General features: G+C 41.6%; 1 protein-coding gene across 2 annotated transcripts in view; it reads left to right on the plus strand.

Annotated features, from left to right (window-relative positions):
- LOC101851744 (origin recognition complex subunit 2) overlaps window positions 1-17,948 on the plus strand; it is a 41,300-nt gene extending 23,352 nt beyond the window's left edge. For both annotated transcript variants that reach the window (XM_005101633.3, XM_013084423.2), the window contains exons 7-13: window positions 2,689-2,894; window positions 4,804-4,936; window positions 5,241-5,343; window positions 6,245-6,385; window positions 8,701-8,934; window positions 10,985-11,103; window positions 17,220-17,948. In XM_005101633.3, the coding sequence (XP_005101690.1) occupies window positions 2,689-2,894; window positions 4,804-4,936; window positions 5,241-5,343; window positions 6,245-6,385; window positions 8,701-8,934; window positions 10,985-11,103; window positions 17,220-17,309 (1,026 nt within the window). In that variant the 3' untranslated portion in view covers window positions 17,310-17,948. The remainder of the gene's footprint in view (window positions 1-2,688; window positions 2,895-4,803; window positions 4,937-5,240; window positions 5,344-6,244; window positions 6,386-8,700; window positions 8,935-10,984; window positions 11,104-17,219) is intronic.
- The last annotated feature ends 1,898 nt before the right edge of the window (window positions 17,949-19,846 follow it).

Consider the following 19,846-nt stretch of genomic DNA (forward strand, 5'->3'; position numbering starts at 1 on the left):
GCGGGACACTCCTAATATTTTCAGTTGGTAGGAAATTTTGAATTTTGCCCGGGTGGTGGCCGAAGCCTACTCTTATCGATTTTAGACCACCAAGGGATCTTTAACGTGCGCAACCTGCACCGAGAAGGCTAGGTGTAGATATTTCCTACCAGAAGATCAGGGGTGTGGCAGAAAGACAGCAGTAAGGAGGAGCCAAGGAGTAGCAGTAGAAAGGCTGCAGAAAGAGTCAGGAGCCCAGAGGAGGGGGCAAATGAGGTGAGGGGGTATGGGCAGAAAGTGGAAATGAAAGCAGACAACAGAACATTGCTAGAGAGCAGGAAAGGAGGTGAAAGGAGACAATTTTAGAGAAGAAAATTTTTTGGTTGCTACCCGGAATCGAACCCGGGACCTTTGAATGAGAGGCCAACACCTTAACCTCTAGGCCACGAGAGCCCCCAATCCAAGACTAATTATACCAAGACGGGACAACTCTTCTTTACGTCATGTGCCAAGGGCAGCCCCCCCCCCAAACACACTTGCAGCTGCGCGCGGCGACAGTTTACATTAGTTACAATGCAAGGCTAGATCTAGATCTAGAATCTAGAGAAGCACACGTAGATCTAGGCCTACGACAAGTCGAAACTAGGTCAACCTCTCGATTCGAAGTTTCAAAGTATGATAAAGTGCATTTCTGGGTGATTTTGTGGCCAAGTGTTGATGCTAGCATCAATATTTAATAGTAAAGCACCTAATGATACTTACTTTTTATTGATTTTCATGATCTGTGAAGAGTTTCTGTCGAAAATAAACACGAAGCGAGGCGACACATGTCCGCCATTTTTACAAAACTGTTGAATAGTACGTCTGACGCATTGCGCAGCTCAGCTGACAAAAAAACAGACGACACAGCGACGCTGCTTAAGCACACGATAATGTATACATTCATTTACACGGTGCGAGCCAGGCGAGCTACAGGTCAGACCTACATAGCCACTCTGGGACCGGCCTTAAAATTGCACACATGCACACTCTGTGGTTACTCACATACATGCGCACACACACCACACATAAACACAATCACACACAATATCGATTTCACACCAGTAAAAAAAATCTTACAAATACACCATTGCTGGCCACCACTGTGCAATGTCCTGATTTTGAGCGAGGGTTATTGTGTCCTGCTCAAGGGCACACTCTCGCGACCACCCACAAGTATATTGGTTCATGTCTACGTATACTTCTGTGTGCTTGTAGATGGTGCAGGTGCTAAGTGCAGATTGTGAAGGGAGGTGCGGACCTCCATAATTCATTGTTTCTATGACAGATTCCCTTTCAAGTGTCTACGATTCTGTTGCTTGCTTGCTGCTCTCTATACCACATACTCAATCTTAGTAGACCAAAGTGAGTGATTGTAAATGTTTCACCTCTCCGTCAACACTGTTTAGGTCGTTTAGAAGTGGAGATGTTTTGGCACTTCCTGTCAGAGTAGGCCTGGGTGTTTGTGGGATACTACGAACAAGTAGGGCCTACCCCAATAGTCCAATTTGCATCATCTTTTTGCCTATGTGCGAAACAAGTCATTTGAACATCTTCACGATTACATAATTCATACCTTTTTTCTTCTATGCTGGCAAAGAAAAAAATTCAGCAGATGCCCTTCATTGCTATCAATAACTTTATGATGTTTTAACTTTAAAGGATAATAAACTTTCAAGCACCGGGCCTCTGAAAATGGCCTTTTATTGTGAAGCAAGCAAAATTGTTTATTAAAAAGCCATTTTAATAGTTTTGTGGCTTTACAGAATCAGAATTATAAGCCCAAGGTTTCCATTAATTTTTGTATACCTAAACATTGTCACGGACTACATGAAGACATTATATTATATGAGTTTGTGCTTTGTCATTATATGATTTTTTTTTTGTTGCTTGTTTTGCATGGTGCCTGAAATCTTCGCGTTTTGAATGAATTTGACCTACTATGACCCAGCAAAAACATTGACTTACCCAGTAAAATATCTTCTTCACATGCTCCTGGAAATGAAAGTCACTTTCCCTTCTTGCAAGATGAAATCCCTTACTAATCCATCACAGATGTCAGCACACTGAATTGGAGATGGTTGGCTGCGTGGTTTTACAGACCTAGGTCTGCCATTTTTTTTTACAGGGGCCAGCACTTACGTATGTTATGTAAAAACCGTCAACTACGCAACATGCAAAACAATGGTCTTGAAGCAGGACAGTAGTCCTGAAAAAGTCCCCATCCGCTCTTTGGGGATAAACCACCCCTTGACATGCCTTGAGGCCTGAAACTATCTCTCAGTTCGCCCAGAGATGTGTTTTGTTGTCTTTGCCATCTTATTTTTCTGTACGATGACTTTCAGGTTTTTAAAAATTCCCACCCTACCTCTTCAGGTTTTTTTATGTCTTTGAACATTCACCCATGGTTGGCGGGTGCTTTGGTGTGGTTTGCTCCTTTCCTTTCCAACTTCTATTGTCTTTATCTCTCTTCCTTCTTTTCTTTGGATGCTACTCTCGAGAAACATGTCTAATCTCCGGCACTTGTATACATGTACTATCTGTGTTGCAAGTGCTATAAAATTCGAACTAAAACTTTATAAATTCATGCAACATCCTACCTATCACTGATCACAGCCAGAAATCATGTTTGCTCACACGCTAAGGTGGCTTTCTCATGTGTTTCTTCAGACTGCCACAGCAGAAGCGTATTTTGACCTGCACTCCATGGCTCCTGTGACCTCTGACCGGACACTGGCCAACTTGGATGGGCCTCGGATGGATGTGTCCGCCGTACGCGAGGCTCTGAAAAGTGTCACCCCAGGACATCGGAAAGAAACGAAGGCTTTGAGAGAAAAACATGAGCAGTGTTACGGGAAATGGATGCTTAATATGTGGTGAGTTTGTTAAATGTATGTTTTTTTGTTTGTCCGGGGTTTTTTCCGCCAAGAGTCTCTTCTGTTGATTCTAGTTTAAGTTGAAATTGTCCGAGGGGCCTACCCATTGTTGTTCAGAAAAGTGGTTGTCTTAGACATGTGGATTTGTGGTTAAAGGGTGCTGTGATGTGGTTGGCTCCTTTTTTCTTATCAAACAATTTTTCTTGTTATCTTTCCTTCCTTTTCTTTTCTTTTTTTTTTTCTTTTTTTTTTCCTTTTTTTTTCAGGGGGTGGGGGGGGAGGTATGTTGTTCTCTATTGACACCTCTAATATACTGCATTTATATTACTTACTTGTGCTGCAAGTGACAAATATAACTCTTACTAAAACTAAAACAGATATCTGTCAAGCAATAATGTTGAAGGTCAAGTTGCTTCTCACAAGACAGTTAGATTCATATTATAGAGTGGTAAACATTGAATAACATAAACATGTGTAATTTGTTAATAAAAATTAGCATGGTTCTTATTTGTGGACAAGTTGTAGAAGAATGAGAACTGAGTTTGATAGTAAATGAATATCAAAATGTTTAGGGCTTTTTAAAAGCCAAATTACTCAATTTAAAAAGAATGTTTCTTATTCAACAAAACGGGACTGGGTATTGTGTGTCTGTGTGGATGGGGTTGTCTTCTCCCAGACTTTTTTTCCATCATTTTGAATTTTTGGTTTGTCCATGAGTTGTTTGGTTTTGTTTTGTTTTTAAAAAATTAAATTAATACAGTGGAATCCTGTTATAACAAGAGGGAGGGGACTGGTACGAAATGCACGTTATAGCAGGATTCTCGTTCAGGGCTAGCAATGTTGACAGCTTGGCGTTGGCGATCGGAAAGAAAGTTCTCTGGGCTAACTAGCCCGCTGTGTTGTCCCTCACCCCACCACACCCTGTGGTGCGTTCCGTCTGCTTTGCGCACATCATACATTAGCTGCGTCCATCACAGCACTATGGTCTCTCTATCCCCGCATCAAAGAAGTGAGAGGCATGGTAGGCCTAGATAATCTAGACTAGGCTGGCCTATCACGCGATGCGTTCTATTTCTCTACTGCTTGTCTGTGCATGATACTCCCTCCCCACTCATTCGCTCTGGCCTTCATTGTTGGCACACGTGGGCTCTTCCTTTCTCTGTTTCGCCAGATCACCAACAATTTTCTTAACTGGTGAGGTATTACATGGTAGCCTATATAAAAGGCCTATGTGCTGTGCTCAGCAGCAGCAATATTCTGCTATAACCGACTCACGTGTTTGTCTGATTGCACTATAGCAGTATTTTATTCACAGAGATAAAGGAGGGGGAAAAAGGTTTTTTTAGAATAGTGCCTTTACAACAGACTTTTCGTTATTTCAGGACTCGTTATAAGTGGACTCCACTGCATATAGCCTAGTTGTTTTTAATGCTCCCATTAACACAATTTAGATCCTTTCAGAGGTGGGCTTCGGCCCTGCCTGTCAGGGTCGGTCTGGGATGAGAGGATACAACATCCCTGCAAACAGACTGAGATACTATAAAAAAAAAATTCTCCCAACTCAGGAATCTGTCCCCGTGGTTTTATGCACCCCGCATAATTTTATCATTTTTTGCATAATTTCTATTATTTTCCTTTATCATTCTTTGTAGAAAATTAGCTGAATCGCACAATTTCACATTTTTGGGCTCTGCATAATTTCAGAATTTTTCTTTCATAAAACGACAGGGACAGAGGAATGAACCCTCTGATCCCTGTGTGCAACAACAAAGTGTCTATCTGCTACACCATGGATGAAGGTTCCATGAGTTTGTTTGTTAAACATTGGTCCTATTTTTTGCTTTTGACTATTTATTGAATATTACTAAAGGTCTTCAGACTACAGCTCTACATTCCTCTCTGTCCCCAGTCACGGGTACAACATCCTTTTGTATGGTTTGGGGTCGAAGAGGTCATTACTGGATGACTTCCGCACCAAACACATTGCCAAATACTCCCACCTGGTCGTCAACGGATATTTCCCAAGCTTGACTGTCAAACAGGTAAGACATTCGTTGTAATGATTCAGTGGATCATCACAATGTTTATAGCAACAGTGTGGAACTCCACTGGTAGTTTAGAAATGATGATGAAATACAGTGTTCTTTTTCTTAACTTTGTTATTAGTTAGCTATCTAACTTGCAAACAAATCAGAGGACAAAATTTTGGAAAAACATGAACTTTTGAGAGTGGCTGAAGCAGTCTGTGTCCCTAGGTGAAATGTGAATTCTGTTGTTTTGCTCTCTTTTTTCTGTAGACTAAAAACCTTCTTTCAAAGACGTTTTTTTTTTTTTTTTTTCTTTCAGATCTTAAATTCCATCACAGAAGAAATTCTGGGGGAGACGCACACAGGTTTCTCCAACCCATTTGCACACATCAAATTCATTAAAAATGCTTACAAAAACAAAGGTAAGAGTTCTGCTTCTTCTTCTTTGAAAGCATTGTAGCTTTTTCTCCCGTTTTTAACCCTATCCGTACGTCGTGTTTTACTATCTTATCCATACGCTGTGGAGAAGTCTGTGCCCCCACTTTCCAAAGTGGAAATTTACTCGTTAATCCGATCCGTGCACTTTGCATAGCAGTCTGTCAAAATGACTTTTTGAGAAATACTGAAAGTTTTAAAGAGATCTTCGCGCAAGAAGTATTCTAAAATGTGAAGAATAGAACTCCGGGGGTACAATATGACCCCAGCGCGTACGGATTGGGTTAAATAAAGTGATCTCCCTTTTGCAACTTTTATTGACAAAAGAGAAATTTTTTTAAAAAGAAAGAACTAGTAAAACTAATTCTTAACCTGAGTGGAAGGTGACCGCTTTCTGTTTCTTGTGCTGTAGTCTCTTTACTTTCAATGTTTATTTCAGTGCTAGTGCTACTATCATCCTTACCTGCCTTTGGTCAAATATTTTTATCCCCTTTTGACTAGAATTATTCTCAGAAAATTAAAAATTCTTCTGAATGCTATAGGATCTGTGAGGGTAATAGTAATAATTTCTAAAGCTTGTAGAGGGTACTTTCTTATGTGCTGGCGGGTGCTCTGGTGTGGTTTGCTCCTTCTTTCCTATCAAACATCTATCGTCCTGATCTCTCCTTTTTTGTGTTTGTTACTCCCTTGTAGCACCTCTAATCTTCGGCACATATATGACCTTATTGTGTTGCTAGTGCCGTAAAATTCTTACTTAAACTAAAACTAAAACTTTCTTATGTATGGGATCATATATTAATGCATACTATTATTATTTGTATTAAAATACAACTCCCATTGTCCTTCATGTTGACATAAATGTATTATGTTCCGATTTTCTTTCCTCAGATGAAGACTTTTTCCTTGTAATCCACAACATCGACGGCATTTTACTACGGTCAGAGAGGGCTCAGGCTGTCCTTAGTCTCCTGGCAGAGGTGGAAGGATTTCACATCGTGGCATCCATCGACCACATCAATGCTCCTTTCTGTGAGTTGTTGAGGCGGAAGGCTTTTGTTCATTTGTATCATGCATGTGACTGTGAGGCTGTTTATGTGGATGGTTGGCGGGTGCTCTGGTGTGGTTTGCTTCTTCTTTTCTATCAAACATCTATTGTTCTTATCTCCTCTCCTTCTTTTTTATGTTTGTTACTCTCTTGTAACACCTCTAATCTTCTGGCGCTCATATGACCTTATGCTGTTTCGAGTGCCGTAAAACCTCTACTAAAACGAAGCAAACAACGAGGCTGTTTATGAGTGCAAGCATACTTTTTATTTTGTTTATGTGTACAGATATATGTGTGGAGGAGAGGATGTGTGAGAGAGTGTGTGTATACCCCGTGAAACTCCAAACCAATGTACCAGGATCTGGATCTTCTCCCCCCCCCCCCCCCAGGGCAAAGCTAAAGACTGAAGTGTCTTTAGGCCTTTCCCAAAGGGGGAATATTAACATGTTCTTATGCCCAGTAGAATTGTAAATGCGCTGATTTATCAATGTCGTGCTCATACTGTGCCGAAACAACGTAGGGCGAACTGCTGCTTTTTCTTTGCTCATCCTTACTATCATTATTTTTCCTTTACTTCTTTTGTGTGTTTGTCACTATCTTGTTAATTGCTATTTCCGGGATGCCTTGATAGTCGAAGCAGACTTTGTGCTGTTTAGGCTAGAGAGGTGAACAGAGTAAGCCTAATTTCCTGTTTGGACTTCTCTGTCGACATCCACCCCTTGGTGCTTCATATGACCTTATGCAGTTGTGAGTGCTGTAAAATCTTAATAAAACAACATAAAGACTTATTTGATTTTCACACAGTTGTGCTCAAACTAAATTTGTGAAGTATTCTATGTCGTTCCCCACCCACCCCCCTCACACACACACGCGCGTGCACACATACATACACACACACAAAACAGACAGAGTTACTTACTTTTACTTTTTCATCCTCTGTTGCCGTTAAGCATCGAGGGGAGATGCAGTTTTCTATGGTAGGCCAGCTCCGCAGCTCTTTCAGTTGTGATGTTATGTTTTCTTCGGGTTTCCTTGACACCCTCGATCCACCTTTTGTGTGGCCTTCCTCTTCCTTTATAGCCTGAGTGCTTGGTGTTGTAGGCTCTCGAGGCTGGCTGGTCAGGTGACATGCGTAACAGGAGGCCTAACCATTTTATCCTCTGTCTTTCTATGTAACGCAGGCAGGACTCAGTGCCAATAGCTGCTCTTACTTCTTCATTTCTCTGCCTGTCTCGTCTTGTGGTGTTAAGGGTTTTGTGGAGACATTTCATTTCGCATGCGGTGATTTTGCTTTCATGGGTTTTGCTTAAGGTCCAGGTCTGGCACTGATAACATAATGTTGGTATGAATTTTGAGGTGATAAGCTGTCTCTTTGTGTCCATGGAGATGTTTGGATGAGATAGGAGGGGTGCGAGCTGGTAGGTGACAGCGTTGGCTTTTTGAGTTCGCATTTTTATTTCTGTCTGTGGGTCCATTTTCAGAAAAAGTGCTGCCAAGATATTCAAACTCCTTCACCTGTTTCTGTTGTTCACTCTTGACTTGGATGTTCAGGGGACTATGGTTTCAGCTCACTTTTATAACTTCAACAGAGTATGAACTCTTTATTCATACTCAGACAGATACCGGTAGTAAATATTCCATGGCCCCCTCCCCTTACTCTTAGCCCATTGCCGCACTACGACAAAACACTGAGCCAACACTTCTGTCGCTAAATTGTGCACTATGCAAGTAAGAGAAGCTAGAAACCTACCACAACTACACAATACAACTATTTAGTCATGATTCTCTTATTTTCATTGTCCAGAACAACAGTTGGCCAACTGATTTGTCCTTGTGAAGTACTGGGCTCAGTGTAAACACTTACTCTCTCTCAAACTAATGATAAAGTGTTATATCATCACCGTCATTCCACAGTCGTGTGCGTCTAATGACAATGGTGGTGACCGAACCAGGACTATGACTTGGGCACTCGTTCTTTTTCAGTTAAAAACTAGGAAGGAATTATAAAAACAAAGCAAAAATGTATTAGACTCTATATGATGCCCTTTGATGTCTGTATTCGAATAACGACTTTAAGTGGAAACTATCAGAAATTGACTTGGGCATTTATTACATTATGTTCATCCCCCCCCAAACACATAAACACATAAACACACACACACACACACACACACACACACACACACCCCCCCACACACACACACGTATATATACACTAAGTATAGTCCTTTCCTCACACTCAAACAAACTAATTATAATGAAGTATTCTTTGTTCTCTCTCCCCTCTCCTCCTGCACAGTATGGGACCAAAACAAATACTTCCGTTTCCGCTGGCTTTGGTTTGAAACTGCGACCTTCCTGCCTTACGAGTCAGAGAACGCATACGAAAACTCGCTGCTGGTTCAACAGTCGGGGGCACTGGCATTGAGCTCCATCCTACACGTGATGCACAGCCTGACTCCTAATGGACGCCGCGTCTTTCTCCTGCTGGCCCGTCACCAGATGGAGGCTTGTGACAACTCCGCCTATATTGGTCAGTTTATCAGTATAGTACGATAGCTATGTGTTTTTGAAAAGTTTGTTTTGTTGGGCCCTGTACAAACGACCACTTCCTACTTCTCACATTGTGTTTTTTGGGGATTGTTGTTTTTTTTTAGGCTTGGTTGCTTTTTTAGGGGGAGGGAGGGTTTGTATCAGTGTATTAGTATTTTAATGACACTGTCCAGAACATTAATTTGTCTAAGACAACCATTCCTTGACAATGAGAGATTGTTTTGGACACTTATCTCTATTCTTCTGTTTTTTTACTGTTTTGACTTTATGTTATGTAAAGACATGCAGAACTCAGCTTCTGGGATAGATAGATCGTTTTAGGCCCGCACATAAAATTGATCGTTTTAGTCCTACACATGATCATTACTTTACTCTCCTCATCCATTATCCAGAATACTTTATAAATAAATGCTGTTTTAGTCATTGTCAATACAGTGGAGTCTACGTAAATAACGAGTCCGGAAAAAACTAGAAGTCTGTTATAAAGACACTATTCTAAAACCCCGTTTTTTTCTCCTCTTTCCCTTTGTAAATAAAATACTGATATAGCGCAATCAGACACACTTGCGAGTCGGTTATAGCGGAATATTGCTGCTGCTGTGCACAGTGCATAGGCCAATTATACATAATGTAAAACCTCGCCAGTTGAGAAACTAGTTGGTGATCTAGCGAAACAAAGAATGGGAGAGCGCTTGTGTGTCAACAATGAAGGCCGGAGCAACTGAGTAGGGAGGGTGTGGCAAGCGCAGACAAGCAGAACACATTGCGTGATAGGCCAGTTTAGATTATCAAGGCCTGCAATGCCTCTCACTTCTCCGATGCGGGGATGGAGAGGTCACAGCAATGTGATGGATGGAGCGAATGTGTTAACTGCGCAAGCAGACAGAATGCACCACAGTGTTGGGTGGGATGGGGGGAAAACACAGCGGGCGAGTTAGCTCAGAGCCCTTTCTTTCTGATAGCCAATGCCGAGTTGTCAGTCCACATGACTAGATCTAGCGCTAGAGAAACAAACCTGATTCGATTTTTTGTCAAGTAAGACCTAGAGGTCATGTTGAAACAAAATCATCATCAGGGGAGATAGCAAAAGGAAAAACAGAACACCAAACTCATAGATTAGGCCTACTTTACAGTTTCCCTTGAATTTATTACTGGATCCCTTATAGCGAGAATCTTGCTATAACGGACACTTTGCTTCGATCCCCTCCCTCTCGTTATAACAGGATTCCACTGTATTGCTTATGAACTGGTTGCATTTATGATAGTCTTAGCATGTTCACTCATATGACCTTATGTTTTTTCGAGCGTCATAAAACTTTTTTTTAACCAAACAGCCTCTGCATTATTGAGGTGTGAGTTCATGGACCACTTATAAGTTCTGTGTCGTGTAGCCATTGTCCATCCGTATATGTTGGCGGTGGAGGACACCCCTCGTAGGTCCCCTTTCTAATCTCTCCCTCTCTTTTGCCTATTTGTCTGTCTTACTTTTCCCCTGCACTGAATGATTGTTATTGTGTCGATGTGCTTCCTTTTTTTTTACCCAAGCAAAACACCATCAGTGCTGGTGGTTGGCAGGTGCCCTGGTGTGGTCTGCTCTATTTTTTATATCAAATATTTTGCATTCATACCTCTCCTTCTTTTCTTTGTATGTTTCTTTCTAGCAACACCTTTAATCTTCAGCATTTATAGCATGTCTTTGGAAGTCCATTCCTGTCAATCTATGTTCTTGACCATTCTGTCCTGCCCATGTCATTGATTTTCCTGTCTATTAATGTCCTTGACCATCCTGTCTACATTCTTGACCATCCCGTCTACATTCTTGACCATCCCGTCTACATTCTTGACCATTCCGTCTACATTCTTGACCATCCCGTCTACATTCTTGACCATCGCGTCTATATTCTTGACCATCCTGTCCACATCCTTGACCGTCCTATGTTCTTGAACTTCTCGTCCACGTCCTTGACTGTCCTCTATCTATGTCCTTCACCATCCTGCCCACGTCCTTGACCGTCCTATCTATGTTTCAGGCATGTCCTTCCAGAGCCTGTACCAGCAGTGCCGAGAGAGTTTCCTGGTCAACAGTGACCTAACACTCCAGGCCCAGCTGGTGGAGTTCAGAGATCATCGACTCATCCGATCCAGAAAGGTAATTATTACAGTCGAACCTAATCTAACAACCACCTGCCCAAGACAACCACTGGTACAAACAAGTCCTTCCCACTCCCCCAACCCCCAGGTGTTTTTTAAAATGATAATTAATGACAATTTCCAAGACTACCACCTGTCTCAGCTATCTGAGTGAACCACTTTTCTCCTCAACAATGGATGGCCGCCGTATACAATTTTGACTATATTCAGGGTTCCCGCGGCCTCCTTGAATTCAAGGAGTCCTTGAAAACTGCTTGAATTTGCATTCAAGGGAAAATGTCCTTGAAAACTCCTTGAATGCAAATTCAAGGAAAAATCTCCTTGAGAACTCCTTGAATTTTGCCAGATCGGACAGGAACACGTGTACAGGGTGACTGCCAGGCCCCGGGAATCCCGGGGGCCCCTGGAATTACCCGGTCATTTGAAAAAAATCGCCGAGACCCGGAATGCAACAGGAATTTGAAGAAATCTGTAAATTGCCTCGTGAAAGACCCGGGAAAATACATAAACGTTCTCGAATATTTGAAAACCAAATCCGATAACGTCCTTGAGTTCATTTTTGCCGGTCGCGGTTGTGATATAAAATTCATTCGGCCTTTCCCGGCCTGAGAGTACGTTACCCGTGCACAGGCGGTTATGGCGGCAACAAGTGGAAGTGTATGTGCGATACCGAAGCTCGATCGGGAAGAATCAAGATCTACTTTCGCTTTCGTTACCACTTAGAAATTTGCCGGTGGGACCTATAGTAGTCTGATAGCGCCACATTTCTAACATGCAGGTTCTGCATTACAAACGCTGTGTCGCCATGAAAATAAATCTTTTGTCCTGTGCTGTCACTTGTGGGGAAAAAAAGAAAGAAAAAGAAAGTTATACAAGCTTCTTGTCAGGCTCGCCATCGTGACCGGTCATTGAACCTGTGCATTTTCGTCACATCGTGAGTAGCGCAATGGTTGAGGTCACCAAAGTTCATGCAAAGTCTGAGCGCTGCGAAGTATAGGACTCGGGAATGGGGGGATTATTGATTTTTTTTTTTAAAGGGGGGGGGGGGGGGGTGAAGGCAACACCGGATGACCAAAACTAAACTTCGAAGCAGATTTTACTTTTCAGAATTTTGATTACTACTATCTAGATCTCAAGCTCTCTGCAATGCGCGCGTTGGTGCAGGCCTTGTATGGAATCGGGATCTGTCATACTCAAACCTTGTAAGCCGTGTGTTTGTAACTAAAGGGTTCCCGTTTCATTGGGTAGGTGATAGTAAATTATATGTACAGTAGTCTCCGCCTAAGATCCCACCGCTTAGGATCCCGCTGTTTTAAGAAAACAGAATTTTTACTATACAAAAGTCACCCCTAAGATCCCGCTCTGATTCACTCTTAAAAAGGTCTACATTCAGCTAAGATCCCGCATTTCAGATTACATGTATAATCTGCGGAACAAAAACCCGGGCGGGACAGCCGATCAACCAAGAGTGAAAAGTTGAGATCAATAAACTGTCCGTCGCATCAAAGATCAGCCACTATCGTGAATGTGATCACATACAGGTTGTAAAACTCGATGAAGCGATGCAATGTTTGCCCCAGACGAGATCACACCGGGGTGTGAACTGACCGACACGTTTATTTTCCCCACGTATCGCACTCACACCTGAGCTCTCACCCTAAACTTACATCACTCGCTGGGTGGGTAGGGCCTATACGTTCGCTCCAGGCGGGATCACATCGAATCGTGAACTCTTCCCCGACCATTGCAGCAGTTGTCTCTACTCCCGAATTTGCGAGACAGACTGAATTTTAATTGGTGTGTTCACAACGTAATGGTGTGTAGCGACAAAGGCGGTTGGGGGGACTCGGTCAGAGATGGCAAGCTATAAATTTTCGACAGGTAAAGGGGAGGGGCAGCTGGATAAGCGTAGATCTTGAGACTCATGATAGGATAATTCGTGAAAATGGCACGCCTCATGCCACTATGCACTGTGATAGGTCATCAAGGTTAACCACACTTTGCTCGCCTTATGTCATAAACCCACCAAGGGGTCACGTCAGTTCATTTTAGAGTGGAGGGAGACCATTTTACCGATTGTGAGCCTTAACATGGGTCACCATAGATTCTTCCCTGGGTTCGTCGGTTAAGATCCCGGTTCGCTTAAGATCCCGCATTTCTTGGCTCCCGAGCACCGGGATCTTAGGTGGAGACTACTGTATGTAATGTATTGTATTCTTTTGAGCTTTCTGTTCAAGATTTGCAGATTTTCAGAGTCACTGCGTCTTGCCCTCCCACAGTTTTTACACCTCTCACACTGAATAGGTCTACTTGAGACATTCATGTTATTACTCTATTTTTAGTTAGAGTAATAATTTTTATCTTTTACGTTTATTGTATAAACCTTGACACCCAGACTGGTTCTTGACAGTGGATATTCTGATTCTAGGCCTTTTCTCAGGCTCAAAGCAAGATTCATTTTTATATAGTTTAAGTAAGAACTGACCTAAATACCTAAGTCACAGTATCCCAGTGCCACACTGACATGTTGCTGACTGGAATATACCTACATGCGTGCGTGCGCACCATTCTGTGTATATATTAATAAATAATATATAAATGAAACATGCACTGTCATTGTTATGTAACATGCCCCTGGTGAATGGATGAGCCCCCCCCCCACCGGAAAATTGAGAAGCCGGGTTGGCAGTCACCCTGCGAACAGTTTTTGTTGGGAAATCGAAACTATGATATGATTCTTTTCGGACAAGTGTAGACCTTCGAAAATAGGCTTATGTCATGAATTTCTTGACCAAATCTCCTTGAATTTTAAAAATGTCTCCTTGAATTTGGTGGGAAGTTCATGGCAGGAACCCTGTATATTTGTGACTGTATGCTTAAAAAATCTGAAGACTGCTCTTATGTTTTGCCAGGGTGGCTGTTCAGAGTTCTTGTAATTTTTGTGGTGGAGAATTCTTAAAACTTCTGGAGTTTTGGACTGCTTTGTGTAATAGAGTCCGCTTAACTTTTTAAACCCTGAGTTTTTTCCACTGTTTCCTGGAGTTTTTTCTGGCAGAAACAAAGGATTAGTCATTACTAAAAAAAAACTTGGATCGGGAATAGTTCTGTCATCAGACTCATGATCTTATGCAGTTGCAAGCATGGTAAAACTTCAAACTGTATTCAGCTGTCATTACCTGGTTACTGACATTTACATGATCTTTAACCATTTTAGCCATGAACTCCTGAGGCTACCGTGCCCTTGTGCCTGAGCTCATGAGCGATATACTACTAACATTCATATATGATCCAGGCTTGACTACAGCTGTCAGGTCTATGGATCGGCAAAACCCCACGTCCTGAGAATGCTAGACCCAGCACAAAACCAAGGACTCGGCCTCGCCCTGCGGGCTTTCCGCACTTCTCCTGTGGAGAGCCTCCAGGCGGAGGCAAACATACCATCACTCACACTCAGACACACTCAACTCTCTCTACAATACACAATAAAACAAAGCTCAACACCAGAGAACCCAGCACACAACCGTATTTTCAGAACAAACCCAGACACCAAAAACAAACTCCAAAACCGGAAAAACTCATCAAACCCGTCTACCTCAGAAGCCTTGAGGATATTAAAAACATACAATTTTCCAAACAAGACATCCAACAATTTTTTTCCCCGAACTCCCTCCGTGGCTCTCACCGAGGCAAAAATAGACTTACAGCTGACCACACGCACCAAAGCAAGCACAAACACCAATACTTTTAAAGCAGAATACAAAAAAAACTACAGAAAAATACCTCAGTGTGGTGCTAATCTTCACAGATGGCTCTAAAACGGACTCCGTTGTGCTGCCGTGCCAAGGCACACCAACGTATCTGCAAAAATGATTAATATTTGTTCGTTTAAATGGATGCCTGTGCCTATTCTGCATCTTGTGTCAAAGGCAGGAAGATGTATCTGCACTACAAATAAAATATTTCACTATGGTATTTGGTAAAGAGACGTAACTGAAGGGCCTTGCCCATATTCCCAATTGCAGCGCGACGTTACTCAAAATTATTTTAAAAAGTGCAGATACATAGCTCTGCTTTGGCACGGCAGGGTGGGCGCTGCTGCCCTATCCTCAAACAATACACACAAGAGGAGACTCCTTCCCGAGGTCTCCATTTTCTCTGCGGAGGCCAATGCCATTGACATGGCACTGGGCTCCATAGAAAATTCTCCTAACAAATCTTTCCTTATCCTATCTGACTCTCTGTCTTGCATCACCTCACTTACAAATTACACACTCTTACACCCAAAAATTGTTAGGTTACAACAAAAAAATACTGTCCATGCCGGCTTTAAGCACGGTCATCGGGAAAAAGCTTAAGCGTGCTTAATGCCGAAGCGTGCTTGGGTGCGAAGTAGACATAATCCAGAGATTTTCATGTAGAAATGTCGCGTGCTATTTCCCTTTGTTTGTAAGTAGGACTATAGCGGTCCCACAAAAGTGTGCACTGTTATTTTTACCCGCCATGGTAATTTTTGTTTGCTTGTTTGTTTTTGTTTTGTGGTCAAACGGAAAATGAAAACTTAATTTAGACAGCCAGTCACGATACAGCACACAATACCTACATACTGCCTGCTGTGCCACATTCATACCACCGCCTTCATCCCTCTTCGCGCGTGATACACAATCAGGATTAATGGATAGCGAGGGTCAAATGTGAAATCTCAGGCGGCCTCCCTATCTCGTCTTCCCGACTCTCTTTGTATTTTTTGGTGTCTGTGTGTAGCATTGCTCTAGGCTAGATCCTATGTCCACGCGTGTGGCTGTGTGCATCTCTCTGCCTTCCTCTACGCCCGTGTGAGTGTGTGTGTCCATCACTTGTGTTCTTTGTGTTTCTCTTAACACACTCCACTGCTGCAGACTGTGTTTGAACTTCGGTGGGTCATCATGAAAGTATTGACAGTCTTGTAAATGAAGCGTGCCTGAAGCCGAAGTTACCGTGCTTAAAGGCGTGTAATTTATACAGCAAAAATTCGGTAAGAGCCCTTTAGCGTGCTTGAGTCCGAAACGTGCTTTATGCCGGCGTGCTTAAAGCCGGCACGGACTGTACACGCTTTGACTGAAACCGGGGAAAGTATCGTGTTCGCATGGCTACCTAGCCATGTTGGCATCTGAGGAAACGAGCAAGTGGACCTGGTGAAGGTACCCTTGTACCTTCTGTTGGGATCAACGACGAACACTCTCCCACAGACTGACTTTAAAAATAAAGTAAAAAACTACACCTTTAGTCTATGGGAGGGAGACTCATTGAAAAAAAACAAGAAAATAATAAATTACACAACTTCAAGCCCGAACTTGGTCCATGAAAACTTTTGAGCCTCTCCAGAAGAGACAAAGTCATTTTTACTCGATTACGCATCGGACACAAGTCCCTGACACACAAATACCTCCTTCAGGGAGAAGGGAAGCTGTTTTGGGTCAGATGCGACACAGATTTTACCATTAGGCACATTTTAACAGAATGTCTAGACTTCGGAGAGACCTGAAGGGAATATTTTAGATGCCAAAAATTGCAAGACCTGTTTTCCGTCGTTGATCCCAATAGAATCCTGGATTTTATAAAGGCCGTTGGCCTTTATGGAAAATTGTAAATTACATGGTTTTAAAATTTTATATGTTATTTTTAATTTTTAAGAATTTATTTACACCAAATTTTTTGTATTTTAGCATTTTAGTAGAGGTGTTGACCAGAATCGGGCTGTGCAGTGAACTGTAACTAAAGTCCTTATCAGTACCAGCATCTATTTCGGAAAGATTTCAAAATAATGTATAATGCCTTGTGTGGTATACGTTGTTGTCTGTACACTTTTTGACTCAGGTGGACCGGGTTGGGGATGGTATCTCGCTCACCATTGTACCGGTGGTTAGGCATACGAGTAGTTTTTCGCGCCACAGTGTACTGGTGGCAAGGGCTCAAAGGGTTATCTGCCAGTAAAAATAATGCCATCAAATTTTAGCCTAAGGCAACCATTGCTCATTTGAGCTATTATTCAACCTTTTCTTCTTAAAAAGCACAACAACCTTTATTTTCTCTGAAGTTATTTATTAAATGCACTCTCTTTTACTTTTGTCATTTCAGAATTATGAAGGCATCGAACACCTGCAGATTCCGGTAGATAAATCAACCTTGACCGAGTTCTTGAACGAGTACAAAGAGGGCAGCAGTTGAAAAGAGCTTCCAGTCACTGATTATTTCCCTCTTCTCCATCTCCAATCCCGGCAGCTGGCTACAGTTTTATATCGAGGAAGGACCGTGTTATGTTCTCTCTGAACTTAGTGCCATTGTATTTTGTGTCATTGCTCAGTTCTACAAGTCGCTACCTTAGTATTACAAAGTTCTATCTCTGACAGTTCAGGCCGTTTTTAGTTACCAAGACCATAAGGTCAGAAACGGAATGTTTTATTTGCTCTATCATCCATCAAAATCATAAGATAATTTGAAGTCGTTGTCAAGATATTCAAAGAATTGCATTAAAAAAATCTTGACCATGTTGTGAAACTCAAAATTTTATTTCCAATTTCTCAAAACTAGGTAGCCTACTGAGCAGATAGAACTTAGTAATTGTAGGGTAGTGAAGTGGTGATAAATACCATTGATATTGTTATATATGCATTGTCTACCAAAAGTAATGTATAGGTCAGGCATTGACAAATGTATTTGATACATCAATAATGATTTAGGTCAACTGATAGCGAAAATTTAAAGGGATGTCACTTGGGGAATGTCAAATTGTATGAACAATCCATGATTTTGAGTTGGGTTTTTTTTGTGTGTTTTTAATTTGTCTGTCCCCGTCGTTTTATGCAAGAAAAAATTAAGAAATTATGCAAATTGAGCCCAAAAATGTGAAATTATGCGATTCTGTTAATTTTAACGAAGAATGATAAAGGAAAATAATCAGAAATTATACAAAAAATTATCAAATTATGCGGGGTGCATAAAAAAACCACAGAGACAGATCTGTGCCCGACTAAATACTAAATAAGTTGTTGACTGAAAGACATCAAGAACTATTGAAAAGGGCCTACATAACTTTGAATTTCTTTATATAAGACACATGTTCTAATAATGGAGGAAATAATGCCAAATGACCATAGCCACCCATTGACATCAGAATCTCAATAATTAGTCTGCAGTAAATGACTTATTTCCAAGAAAACAAAAGCAGACAGCACTATAAGAGTTCACTTATACTCCACCTGCACCAAGGTTAGCTACTGAACACTCAGTGCTTCGAATGAAACAGAGAGAGAGAGAGAGAGAGAGAGAGTGAGTGCATTTTTTAATGGAGATGTTTGAGCACTTTATATTTTATATTCTTTCTCGTGTGTATGCGTGAGTGCACTTAAATATTGTACAACCACTGCTATTGTAATCGACCAGGACAAATTTCTTCCTAAGATGAATAAAGATTGTCATTGTCATTTCCAAGTTACGGAAAATGTACTAAAACTTGTTGAAGAAGCCAACTCTCTTCTGTGGGTAGAGAATTGTCTTGTGAAATGTGGAAAAGTAACAAATAATAATAATACCGGTAATTGCATTTATACAGCGCATTCTACTCTACAACGTGCTCTATATGACTATATGCTTTACAACTATTGTTACCCCAGTAAACCCAAGACACTAAGAAACATTCTCAGCTTCCTGGGAAGCATACAGTGCAAGCTGCGGATTGCATTGCTAAAAAGCACTAACAGACAAGATCTTCAGCTGTTTTAAAACTGGTTATAGCCAGATACTCATTCATACCTATGAAGTGAGGAGAATTTGTTTAAAATGCCTTTCCCATGGACACAATGTTGGGCCCCTGAAGGGATTTGAATGTACAACGGTATAGTTGCAAGTCTGAGAGCCTACCTACTGTGCCACAGACATCTCAGGTCACAAGTGAATTTTGTTTGTGGCCCTCCTTAATTCTCAGCTGTATTGTCTACCTGCCAAGAGCAAGGCTGGTTCTTGCAACTATCCAGTGGGTAGTTTTGATTTTTGAAAGTAGGGCTGAGCCTTTATGTTTTTTTGTGGGTTTTTCTCAGTCGATCAATTTCCCTTTCAGAACTGCTGTCTTCACCATTTTCTTTAATCTTGTAAACAAAAAATAAAAGCTTCCACATTCAAATATTTTTTCAAAATAAAATGCTTTTTTTTTTCTCTCTTGGTTATCATCTCAGTAGATTGGAATGAATGATTACACCTCTTAGTCTTAGTTGTGTTTCAGCAATTCTGATTCCAACCAAACAAAATTTTCTTTGATTTCATTCAACAAATCTGGGAATGGGGATACCAACGAACAAAAAGACCATGCATTTCCTGCTAGTCAAACCTGCCCTGACGGCCACCTGTACAAACTGCCACTTTCCATTTCCCCCCTTGCATTTTTTCTATAAAATTTAACTGTGTAAAACAGGTACCTGTCCAACGCGGCCGCGGCCACCATATTTTACCACACAACCCCTATCACACCAAACAATAACTCCTGTCTTAGACGGCCACCTTAGTGACTCCATTACGTTTTGTCATTAATTATGCATTGGCCCCTGGCATTGTGGGCGAGCCGTCATAATTCAATCACCTGTCGCTGTTGTTAGGTAGTCCCTCCAACCGATCATATTGCGTAGGCCCCTCCCACTGTTGACCAATAATTAACAATTTTCAGCTGCTTGTGAGGTAAGCGTGTGATCCCTCATAACCCATAAGCCCCGCCC

The sequence above is a fragment of the Aplysia californica genome, unplaced genomic scaffold, assembly GCF_000002075.1.
Source record: "Aplysia californica isolate F4 #8 unplaced genomic scaffold, AplCal3.0 scaffold00292, whole genome shotgun sequence".
In the NCBI taxonomy this organism is placed as follows: Eukaryota; Metazoa; Mollusca; class Gastropoda; order Aplysiida; family Aplysiidae; genus Aplysia; species Aplysia californica.